Source organism: Chiloscyllium plagiosum, unplaced genomic scaffold (genome assembly GCF_037043375.1).
Source record: "Chiloscyllium plagiosum isolate Xiang-an unplaced genomic scaffold, Cpla_swu_hap1 HiC_scaffold_20, whole genome shotgun sequence".
Taxonomy (NCBI): domain Eukaryota; kingdom Metazoa; phylum Chordata; class Chondrichthyes; order Orectolobiformes; family Hemiscylliidae; genus Chiloscyllium; species Chiloscyllium plagiosum.
Window position 1 is genome coordinate 40,464,856 of NW_028270158.1, and position 12,179 is coordinate 40,477,034.

The window sequence follows — 12,179 nt, forward strand, 5'->3', positions numbered from 1 at the left end:
TCCAGGGCAACGCAGCCCATGTGATCAGCACTCAATCTATCACCTTAAACATTCATTTCCTCTAACACGAGCATCAAGTAGCTGTAATGTCTACCGCATACAAGGTGGACTTCAATAATTTGTTGAAGGTCCATCAATACCACTTCTCAACAACTTTTACCACCTAGAAGAACAAGGACATCTGACACTATGAACACTGTATGTTCTCCCCCAAGTCTCACATCATCCTGATTTGATATCAACTGTTCCTTCAGTACTAGGTCTCACTCCCAAACACGACGTTGTTGTATTTCTTTCTCCGGTCCAACTGATTGTAGTAGTTCGATAAGACAGCTCACCAACCACCAGGGCACAGTCCAGAGTGTGGTGCTGGAAAGGCACAGCCAGTCAGGCAGCGTCCGATTAGGGGAATCGACGTTTAGAGTTTAAGCATCTTCATTAGCTTATGCTCCAAACGTCGATTCTCCTGCCCCTCGGAAACAGCCTGACCGACTGCTTTTCGAGCACCACTCTCTACTCTGATCTCCAGCACCTGCAGTCCTCACTTTCTAACCACCAGGACATGGTCATGGCAGTTAGGAATGGTCACAAAACGCTGGCACATCCCAAGAACGACTAAAAATGTCAACAACTGAAATCCATCTCCTAGTTAGAGACATGCATTGATTGAAAATGTGAGATTTTGCTCAAAGTACAGAGAACTATCAACACCAAACACCAAACACCAAACACCACCACTCCAAGGCAAAGTGGGTTCCAAACACCGCGCTGCTGTACATCTTTCTCCGGTCCAACTGAGGCGCTGCGTTTGCAGTTCAAGTGAAAAGTGCATTCTTTGGAACCAATTAGAACGGCCGGCGACGCGGCAAAGATGCGGAACAGACCAATTGCGATGTGACATTGGGAGGCGAGGCTGATGATTGACTGGTAGACACACCAATAGACGGGCACAGGTTTCTGGTATCCAATCAGCGAAGGATATTTTGAAATAGTTCACGTGAGGTTGGTTTGAAACGGTTGGGCGCGCGGATAGCGTTTTCGCTGTACTGTGTCGCCAAAAACAGAGCGGCAGAAGAAGACTCCGATCTCTCACACTCTAGTAGAGGGATAGCTTGATCCAAATCACATTCCGTTCTTCCTCACAGTCGGTGCAGAGATACCCCAACCCCACAACCCAGCTCGGCACAGAAACATTTCTGGTTTCGCACAGTTCGGTACAGAGACTCTCGGACTCAATTTTTTTTTTGTTTTTCACCCAATACCCTGTTTGAGTTCGTACCAAAACTTCTTGGACTCCGTCGTTCAGAACCAGTGGCTGATCGAAAGGATTCTCCGTTTGAAAGGTGGGGGAAGGGGACGCAGATTGGCTGAAAATGCGACCGGGAGGTGAGTTTCATCATCAGTTGAAATTTGACCATGGCTGCGTGTAATGGATGGTCTGTACCGGCAGCCATGATGTGGAGGTGCTGGTGTTGTACTGGGCTGGACAAAGTTAAAAATCACACAACACCAGATTATAGATCTACATACAGGGAGAAGATTGGTAACGAGCAGGAGGATTTGGCTTCCTTTTTTTGAGGAGGTGCAGGATGTTCTGCCCCCGATGAATGCCCTTCTCCCACATTTAGAAGTTCTGTTCTGAGGATGTGGAAGAAAGGGCCTGTAAGTCCGAGGATAGTGGAAGAAACACTTTGACTCAAGCTAGAGGTAGAGGATGGAAAGAAACACTTTCGAGCCTATGATTTTCTCGGGGGGGAGGGGAGGAAGGGGGAGATAGTAGGCCATTTAGTGCTGAGCTGGGAAATGTTTGTCACTCGGCTGTTGTGTTTGGAGTTCTCCATTTGAGACGGCTGAGAGGTCCAGTCATTGAATGCATTGATACGTTTTTAGATGTTGAAGATGTCAACGGATATAACGAGAGCGTGGGAAATTGATGTCGAGGTCATGATCTCGTTGAATGACAGAGCAGGTTTGATGGCCTAATCATGTTCTTGGTTACAGTACTTAAAATGTCTATTAAGGAAAAGAATCGGCCACCTAAATCAGGGTGCCTGAAGAGCAAGGTTGAGTTTACCTTGAGTTGACTGGAATTGAATATGGATTTAGTAGGATTTGGTGGTTTCTGTGGTTCGTTGTGGATTGTTATGTTGAGTGAGCGTCTAAAAAAAATCAGTTTTAGACGGACTGTTGCCAAAAAAACACTCACTCTGATCAAATGAGCAATAGTGTCTGACGTTTGGAAAAGTTGTTTGTTTTTTCTTGGGTTGGGGGTGCGTGAGATGTTTCAGCAACTGCAAATCACCTGGCTTGTACTTTTCTAACATGCACTTGAACAATAGTTGAATTGCAAATGTTTACTATCCAAATGTTCTTTCTGAGTGAGTTGGAATATATACTGGTGGGAAACTGATTCCTTTAGTACAGAATAGTGAGTTTTGGAATAATGCTTTTTTGTGTTCACATCAGGCCTGTATCATGTGAAAGAACAAAATTCTTCAAGTCTATAATTTTTTGCATTGTATTTTAAATGAATTGAGGGCTTGCATTTTTTAATCTAACAAATGTGGATTTGATGTTCCTCCAGCGTTAGGATGAAAGAGTAAAGCTCAGTATAAAGATGGTCTGAATAATTGGATAGTTGGCAAAGAACCTTATTGTTATGATGGTAAATGTTTCTTGCATTTCTCTGATTTGACCCAAGCCATAGGAGCAACAGTGGTACAGGATGATGGGTTTATTACTTTAAGGACTGTTGAAGATGGGGAATAGTACTCGTGCTCGTGATTCCTGTTGAAGGGTTTTTGCCTGAAATGTTGAGTTTCCTGCTCCTCTGATGCTGCCTGACCTGCTGTACTTTTCCAGCACCACATTCTTGATTCTAATCTCCAGCATCTGCAGTACTCACTTTCGCCTAATTCATTCATGCCATGAATGAATTAAAATTATCAGCTTGAAGTGGATAGATTTATTGCAGTACGTCATAAGACGCAGGGAGTTTATGTTCATTCCTCCAGCCTGTATTTGATGCACACTGTCTTGGCTACTATGTATCATTTAGCAAAGTAGAAAATGGAATTGGTGCGTTCTGTATGGTTTTTGCATTGTCAGAATTCAGATGATCTGAGATCATTGGTGAATACTATGGATGTGGATGCAAATACACCATTGTATTGTCATTTGTAGCTGTTGAGAGGGATGGGGGGTGAACTTCTCAATCTGCTTTTTTTGTTTGAGACAGTACTGGTGAGGTGTGTCAAAGCTTGGAGCATAACTGTCTCACTTGGATGATGGTAAACATGATTATATCTGGTTGGAGTCTGACACATGTCTTCATGTCCTGTCCTTTGCAGAGTGTGTTCAATGCTGGTTGTGGGGTCCTTGCACGATGTGTATTTCATATGGTCTACTGACCAAGGAAAGGATCATAAAGCATGGTGCTAGTTCCTCTTAGTCAGAGTTTTACAGCATGGAAACAGATCCTTTTGTCCAACTCGTCCATCCTGACCAAGTTTCCCAAGCTAATCTAGTCTGATTTTACTTGCGTTTGGCCCATATTCCTCAAAAACGTTCTTATTCGTGTTCTTATCCAAATGTCTTTTAAATGTTCTAACTGTGCCTGCATCTACCACTTTGTCTAGCAGTTCATTCCACATAAGATCCACTCGCTGTGTGGAAAAAGTTGCCCCTTGGGTCTCTTTTTAAATTTTTCCCCTCTCACCATAAAAATATGCTCTCTAGTTTTCAACTCCCCCATCCTTTGCTATTCACCTTATCTATACCCTCATGATTGTATAAACCTTGATTAGGTCACTCCTTAACCTCCTGTGCTCCGGGGAAAAAAAAGTTCAGCTGTCCCTTTTACATTTCAAACCCTCTATTACTGGTAACAATTGTGTAAATCTTTTCTGCGCCCTCTACAATTTCATAACATCTTTCCCATAGCAGTGGGACCAGAGCTGTGTGTAGTACTCCAAATGTGGCCTCACTGTACAACCGCAACATGACCTCTTGTACTCAGTGGTCTAAACAATGAAGGCAAATGTGCCAAACACGAGCTTTGCCATCCTGTCTGTCTGTGATACAAATTTAAAAGAACTATGTACCGGAACCCCTAGGTGTCTCTGTTCAACAATACTACCCAGGGCCTTACCATTAACTGTATAAACCCTGCTGTTGTTTGTCATACCAAAATGCAACACCTTGTATTTATCCAAATTAAGTTTCATCTGCTACTCCTTGGCCCACTGGTCCAATTGATCAAGTTCCCTTTATAAGTTTAGATAACCTTCACTGTCCCCATTAATTTTGATGTTTCCCAAATTTGTTTATGTAAATGACAAACAACAGCATTGATCCCCGTGGAACGTCACAGGTCTCCAATCCCAAAAGAAACCCTCCACTATCACCCTCTGTCTCTTATCGTCAAGCCAATTTTTTTTAATCCAATTGACAAGGTCTCCCTGAGCCCCATATGGTCTTCATTAGGGGAAAACACTCAAGTCGTCAAATAGTCTTTTGAGAGAAGGAAATGTTTCCCCAAGCAAATCTGGATAATATTTTGTAAATTTGATTTGGAAGCAATGTGTTTCCACATGTCAGGTACTAATGACCCAAGGCAATCCTATGACAGAACAATGGATAGCCAAATTGATATTGGGTGCCTTTTGTACTGTAGTTGCACAAATTTGTGTGGCAGATAAACAATGTTAAATTTTATGCCTGATTTTTTTTTTAAATCTTGGATTGCTGTATCAGAAGCTAAACTTGCAGAAGGAACTCTGGAAGCATAGATGTCGAATTAAATGTGTCCAGGAGTCTGCAGATAGGCATTTTTTGAGAATGAAGTTTTACCTCTCTGCTAACTTTTTGTTTGTTTGGCTGAGCATGTAATTTTCCCAATGCCTATAGTTAGACCATTCCTGAAATGTAAAACACAATTTGAAGAATTCTGGAAAATCCTGGTAGGAAAAAAGGCAGCAAAACACTTTGCGTTTTTGCTCATCCAGATTGGTTGTACCTTTTTTAAACATAATTGGTAAGGAACAATAATTGCTTTAGCAAAGTCTAGATCAAATTATTTTAACTTTTTTTACTTTCAGTGTTGCATTGTAAATGCACAAAATGTTTCTCACTGCTCACGAAACACAAAATTAAGAAACGTTCACCTGTCTTGACGCTACTCAATCTTCCTGATGATGTTCTGCTTTATGTATTGGAATGCCTTCCTGCTCAAGATATTCTGCATTTCAGAGCGGTGAGTGAGTTGTCATTGTATATGTACTGGGGCAAGATTGGAAATAACTTAATAATTAAAGTAATAAATTTCACAATGCTATACAGTAGCGCCTCGACTTGCGAACTTAATCCGTTCGGGGACCCAGTTTGCGAATCGAAATGTTCGCGAACTGAATCAATTTTCCTCACTGTTCGGATAGCGTAAGAATGCTTGGACGTAGCAACAACGCTGTTCACAGCGCATGCGCCAAAGACGAACTGAATGAGATAACGTGGAGCCCGAGAGCTTTTGCACTCAACAAGCGCATAGCAAAGCAGAACAATGAAACCAAGTGGTTGCACACAGGCTTCTTGCATTCATACCTTTGTTCGTACCTTGAATTTTGTACGTACGTTGAAGCAAAATTTTACGTACAATCCTGTTCGAAACCGATTTGTTCGTGAACGGGGTTGTTTGTATGTCGAGGCGCTACTGTAATTGTATTATTTGTACTGCCCATCTAATTAAATTATTTTACTGCAACTTGTTCCATGCAGCTGGTGTTATTTTAGATCAGCAGTATTCCTATCTTGTCATTATTGACTAGTTGACTGAGAAGTTTGGCTGAATTCCTTCCTTGGTATGCTTCTAACACTGAATAGCCTGGTTTAAATTTTAAAGTTGATACAAATTGGTCAAATAAGTACTGCAGAGTCAACTTACTGCAAAGCATTGGTGGTATGGCACAATTCATCCTGAAAAGTCACCTCTCTTGTTCCTCAGGTGCTAACTAACCTGCTTTGTCTTTTCCAGCACCACACTGCATCAACTGACTGTCCAACATCTGCAGTCCTCGCTATCTCCTAATTGGTGGCATGGCCTCAAAGTAGTTGCATATTTATTCTTTTGACTTGAGTTCTAAACTGTTTAACTGTCAGGAATGGTTCTGAATACTATGTTCAGAGAAAAGGAACCTCTATTTGAAATAAAGTGAGCTGCAGGGGCTGCATGTGTGCAAAGTGGGTTGCAGATTTTTTTTCCTTTTGTTCGGTGTTGAAATCTTGTACTCTTATCTTTCAGGTGCACTCTCATTTCCGAGCCCTTGTAGATAGTCACTCTAGTGTTTGGGCCCATGCGAACTTTCAGGAGATCTGGCCATCCCCATTAAATCGGTGGCTGTTTGAAAGGTACGGTAAGATGCATTGCTGTTTTTTGTAGTCTAATTTTTAGAGCATCAGCTAACCTTAATTTGTATGCTTTTTAGTGTCCTGTAGGGATGTAGTTGCCACCAATGTAATTATTTCATTTGTTCTTTTCATTTTGTTGTAAAAATTAATTGTCACCAATGCTATCTAGCGTATTTGTGCAATCATCCCCTTTCCTGTTAAGAATGTACAGGGCTTGCGATGTCTACAGTGGTAAAAGAAAACCATTTCGGTATTCCACAGAAAAGCGATTCATGTCTTAAACAATATGTAGCTTATTGCATGATAGCAACTATTTGCAAGCTGCATTAACATGATTGTCTCTGTCTCTGTAATAATGTCTTGAAGAAAGACCCAGATTTTATGGTTTAGTCCTCTCAACAAGTCCATATGAAAACAGGGGAGTCTATGTTTTGAGCATTAGCTCTTCATTAGGAATGACGTTCCTGATGAAGAGCTTCTGCTCAAAACGTCGACTTGTCTGCTCCTCTGATGCTGCCTGACTGGCTGTGAGAATCATTGAATCCCTACAGCATGGAAACAGGCCCTTTGGCCCAACAAGTCCACACTGACCATCTGAAGAGTCATCCATCCAGACCCATTCCCCTTACCCCGCATTTACCCCTGACTAATACACCAAACCTAAACGTCCCTGAACACTATGGGCAATTTAGCATGGCCAATTCACCTAACCTGCTCATCTTTGGTCTGTGGGAGGAAACTGGAGCACCTGGAGGAAACCCACATGGACATGGGGAAAATGTGCAAACTCCACACAGCTTTTCCAGCACTACACTTTTTGACTCTGATCTCCAGCATGTGCAGTCCTCACTTTCTCCAAATCCACATGATATCGTCATGGTGTGTGGTGCATAAGGCATTAAATCTTTCAGGCTCTTGTACAGCATCACACCACCCATCCCCCGCCCCAAAAAGCTTGTATTTCCCTTTAAGAATTTTCCACATTGTGTATCAAGTTATGTTTAGCTCTATCTCATCTCTCCCTAACTTTCAGACTTCATAAATTCTGGCAGTTTGGTGTTTCACTGTTCTCCCTCAAACTGGCCTCTTTGGGCTTGGAAGATTGGTAGGTCTTTGGGTTGAAGACTATTAGCTCCTGACAGTTTAAGAACTGAAATTGCTTGTAAATGGGAAAACCATGTATTTCTTGGATTTCCGCTCAGCAAGAACAATCAGGCTGCACGAATGGGCAATTATAATATGTTTTTTAATTCATGAATTTATTTCAATAAAATCGCTGCCCTTTTGAATTGAACATTCTTTAAACTATGTCCTGGATCTACAACTTCTGCAAGTTTCTGTTCTTTACATGATATTGCCCCTCAAAATAGGCAATATCTCCTTGACATTGTCTTGTCTCTGTGAACATTGGGCATCCCATCTCCGTTGTGGCTTTTACACTATTGTATACACTACATCAGCTCAGGGCTGGAAAACAGCTTGCAGTTGGACCCAGTTGCAGCCCATGTAGGTATCAACAGCGTTGAAAATTCAGGAAAGTGGTTCCGCATTGACAGTTTGAGGAGCTAGGCATTAAATTGAAAAGAAACTCCAGTAATAATCTTTGGATTATGACCTGAGCTGCATGCAAATTGGCATAGGGTACATAAAAATAAAGAGATGAAAGTGTGGGCCCCAGTTTGTTGGGCACTGACATCAGTATTGATGGAAAAGTCTACAGCTGGACCATGTGGGGGCCAGTGTTCAAGTGAGCTGGATAATTCAGGAAGTAGAAAGGGTTTTAAAAGAAATACTGGGGCAAGGAAACATGGAATAAGGTGGTTTGTCAAAGAATAGACAACATAAGTTAACTAAGGTGGGAAGTGAGAGTCACGGAATGTCAGGAAGAGACAGAAAGGAACACACGATAACAATCAAGACAAGATGTTACAAAAATAACAAGACAAAACTAAATGTCAAACAAAAAACATACTGGAAAACATAGCAGGTGGCATCTATAGAGAGAAAATAGTTAACGCTTTGAGTCCAGTGACCGTCATTAGAATGTATCTGTGTGTAACATTTTTAACAAAGTAAACAAATTGATAGCATATATTGAAGTAAATAAATATGATCTGATGGCAGTTTTAGAGACATGGCTGCAGGATGATCAGGTTTGGATCCTGAATATTGATTTATATTACATTCTTGTGAATAAGCTAGCTAAAGATGGCAAGATAGCATTGTTAATCAAAAATGGGAATAGTTGGAGTTGATTTTGGTTCAGGAGATCAGAACGTAGAATTGATTTAGGTGGAGGTGGGGGAAAGAATTCACTCGTGAACCGTCTACAGGTCCCCTAACAATAATGACAATGTTGGACAAAGAATACTTAAATATTGGATAAAATGGCAATAGTAATTTATTGTTAGATGTATTTTATGAAAATCCAGTATACATCACCACAAGCTGGTGCCATTTAAAATTAATAAATTATTTAAAAATTCATAAATCATAGGGTGGCATGGTGGCCAGTGGTTAGCATTGCTTCCTCACAGTGCCAGGGACCCAGGTTTGATTCCACCGTTGGGTGACTGTCTGTGTCGAGTTTGCACATTCTCCCATGTGGGTTTCCTCCCACAGTCCAAAATGTTTGGGTTAGCTGGATTGGCCATAGTCCAGGGGCTAGGTGGGTTAACCAGGGAAAATGCGGGGCTACAGGGATTGAGGGGAGGGATCCTGGGTGCGATGTTCTTTGGAGGGTAGGTGTGGACTTGATGGGCCAAATGACCACCTCCCACATTGTAGGGATTCTCTGGAAAGTTGGGAAAAAATTTCTTTTTTTCCATACGTGGCTTCTTGATAGATTCTGGAGTCCTGAAACAAAAATACAATGCTATTTGACTTCAGTATAATTGTTTATCAGACCAACTTGAAACGTTTAATTCTTGTTTTCTCTCTCCCCTCTCTTCTCTCACTCCCTTTGTGTGCACACCCACTCTGTGCGTGCACGTGCTCTCTTACTTTCTGTTTTTACTTAAATATTTGGTGACTGTGAAATTGGGATGGTGACCATGAGTGAATTCATTTTTACACACAAACTGGAAAGTCGGATTGGATAGGGTATTTCACAGAATGCTTGAGAGTTTCTTAGAATAGCACGTTTTAGAACCAATCTGAACCGGTTAAGTTAGTTTGGTATTATCTAATGTGACTAGGCTAATTATTGACTAGAGTAAAGGCAACCATATGTAGTAGTGACCATAAAAAGCTGAATCTTACATCCTGTTTGCAAGGGAGATGATTATTTAAATTTGAAATATTAATCTTTTAATTCAATGTTAGCTATGTGAGCTTGAAAGCTGAGGTGAACTGGTGAGCTAGGCTGATGGATAGATCAACACAGATGTGGTGATAGGCATTTTAGGTACATTTCAGAATAAGTACATTCTATTATAAATCTAAAGTGAGGGCTCATCATGGTTAAGTAAAAAAGTTGAGGAAGCATCTAACTTAGGAAAGAAGTGCATGACTGTACAGACAAATGGCAGGTAAGATGGTCTCTGTGACTCTATTTACACAGAGAATTACTGAAATGTTAATCAAGAGGAAGAAATTATTTTGAAAGGAAGCATGTTAGAAATTATCTTTTTTTAAAAAAAAACCAAGAATTTCTGCAGGCCTTAAAAATATGAAATGAGTAGGTGAAGTTAATAGATGGTAAGGAAATGGTGGATGATGTGAACAAATATTCTGCTCTGAATTCACTATAGAGCAGGGATAGAGAATCTTCTTATTAGGTCAGTGACACATTGTCAAAATGAATTGAAGGATGTGTACATGTTCTGTCACTCCAGAACACACATGGCCCTTTGCCAGAGAAAGTTTTGAAAAGGATTGTTCAGCAGAATGTAGTTCTGAACAGTGATGCAACTCAATTATTGAAGTAAATTTGCACTCTTCCTGTCCTGCTTCTCTGTAGGTTTTGCCCTGAAGTGTAGGAAAATGCACTGTTGCCCTTACCAGCTGCAATTGTCACAGGTTTAATTTGGCTTCAAATGATGCCAAATTTGCAAGAAAAGAAAGAAGCTGCCCTTACAATTTGACAGTAATAATGAGCACTAGTATGTTCTGTATAATATTGACCGTGAATGCCAAGTCTTAGAACCACTTGGACTCATCCAACTTAGCAACAGATTTTCTCTTTTCTCTCCATAAAATTTCTCTTTTTTTGCTTCATTCCTTGTAAAACTGCATTAGCATACTCCCCTGGTTAAGCTATTTCACTTCACAACAGCAAGCTGAATCATTATACTGATTCAAGGTCTTAAACCCTTTAAACTAGTGGTTGTTTAAAGATTTGCATTTCAGTGAAGTTAATTCTTGATACTACTTTTGACGTTACATAGTTCAGCCATGGTGACTTTACGCACTGATTCTCCATGCATGAGGCAAAGACATACATCAGCTCATTCAGAACAAATTTGAGGTGGTCCATTTCTTTCTTAACTAGATCGACTAAACCATTCTGAGATCTACTGTGGATGGAGCACCATCATAGTAAGACAACGTAATATTTCAAATTATAGCAGAAGTCTGAGAATTGTTGACTTAATCAGCCCCAAAATATTTTCACCATGCATTGCCGCTCAAGAAAACAAATTCTCTGTAACCTCAATTTGTTGCGATTCAATGCATGCAGATCGCCTGTATTTGTCTCTGACTTGACAACAGTTAGAGTAAAATTCAAAACTCGCTGCAAATCTTTCAGACTTTTCACTGTCCTGAACCATTATCATTAATCTGATGCAGTCTGAGAGATGAGCTCTTACTCCAAAATAATGTAAGCTTTTGTTTTACTGAAATCAGAAAAGTCTGTGGTCCTAATGACATACTTGGAGCTATAGAGATGTGCAGTATGGAAACAGACCCTTTGGTCCAACTCCTCAATGCCAACCAGATATCCCAATCCATTCTAGTCCCACCTGCCAGCACTCAGCCCATATCGCTCCTAACCCATCCAGATGCCTTTTAAATGTTGCAATTGTATTAGCCTCCACCACTTCCTCTGGAAGCTCATTCCATACATGTACCATCCTTTGCGTGAAAAAGTTGCCCCTTAGGTCTCTCTTATATCTTTCCCCTCTCACCCTAGACCGAGTCCCTCTAGTTATGGACTCCCCCACCCCAGGGAAAAGACCTTGTCTATTTACCCTATCCATGCCCCTCATGATTTTATAAACCTTTATAAGATCACTCCTCAACCTCCGATGCTCCAGGGAAAACAGCCCTAGCCTATTCAACCTCTCCCTATAGCTCAAATCCTCCAACCCTGGCAACATGCTTGCAAGTCTTTTCTGAACCCTTTCAGGTTTCACAACATCCTTCTGATAGGAAGGAGACCAGAATTACACACAGTATTCCAATAGTGGCGTAACCAATGTCCTGTACAGCCGCAACATGACCTTCCAACCCCTTTGCTCAGTCCTCTGATCAATAAAGGAAAGCATACCAAGCACCGCATTCACTATCCTATCCACCTGTGACTACTTTCAAGGAGTTTTGAACCTGCATTCCAAGGTCTCTTTGTTCAGCAACACTCCCTTGGAACTTGCCATTAAGTATATAGGTCCTGCTAAGATTTGCTTTCCCAAAATGCAGCACCTTGCTTTTATCTAAATTAAAACTCCATCTGCCATCCCGCAGCCTACTGGCCCATCTGATCAAGATCCTGTTGTAGTCCGAGGCATCGATCTTCACTGTCCACAACACCTCCAATTTCGGTGTCATCTGCAAAC

At 41.1% G+C, this 12,179-nt stretch overlaps 1 protein-coding gene across 1 annotated transcript in view; it reads left to right on the forward strand.

Annotated features, from left to right (window-relative positions):
• The first annotated feature begins 1,021 nt into the window (after window positions 1–1,021).
• ccnf (cyclin F) overlaps window positions 1,022–12,179 on the forward strand; it is a 59,578-nt gene continuing 48,420 nt past the window's right edge. The window contains exons 1-3 of the mRNA XM_043711551.2: window positions 1,022–1,386; window positions 5,100–5,254; window positions 6,296–6,402. Coding sequence (XP_043567486.1) covers window positions 1,374–1,386; window positions 5,100–5,254; window positions 6,296–6,402 — 275 coding nt within the window. The 5' untranslated portion in view covers window positions 1,022–1,373. The remainder of the gene's footprint in view (window positions 1,387–5,099; window positions 5,255–6,295; window positions 6,403–12,179) is intronic.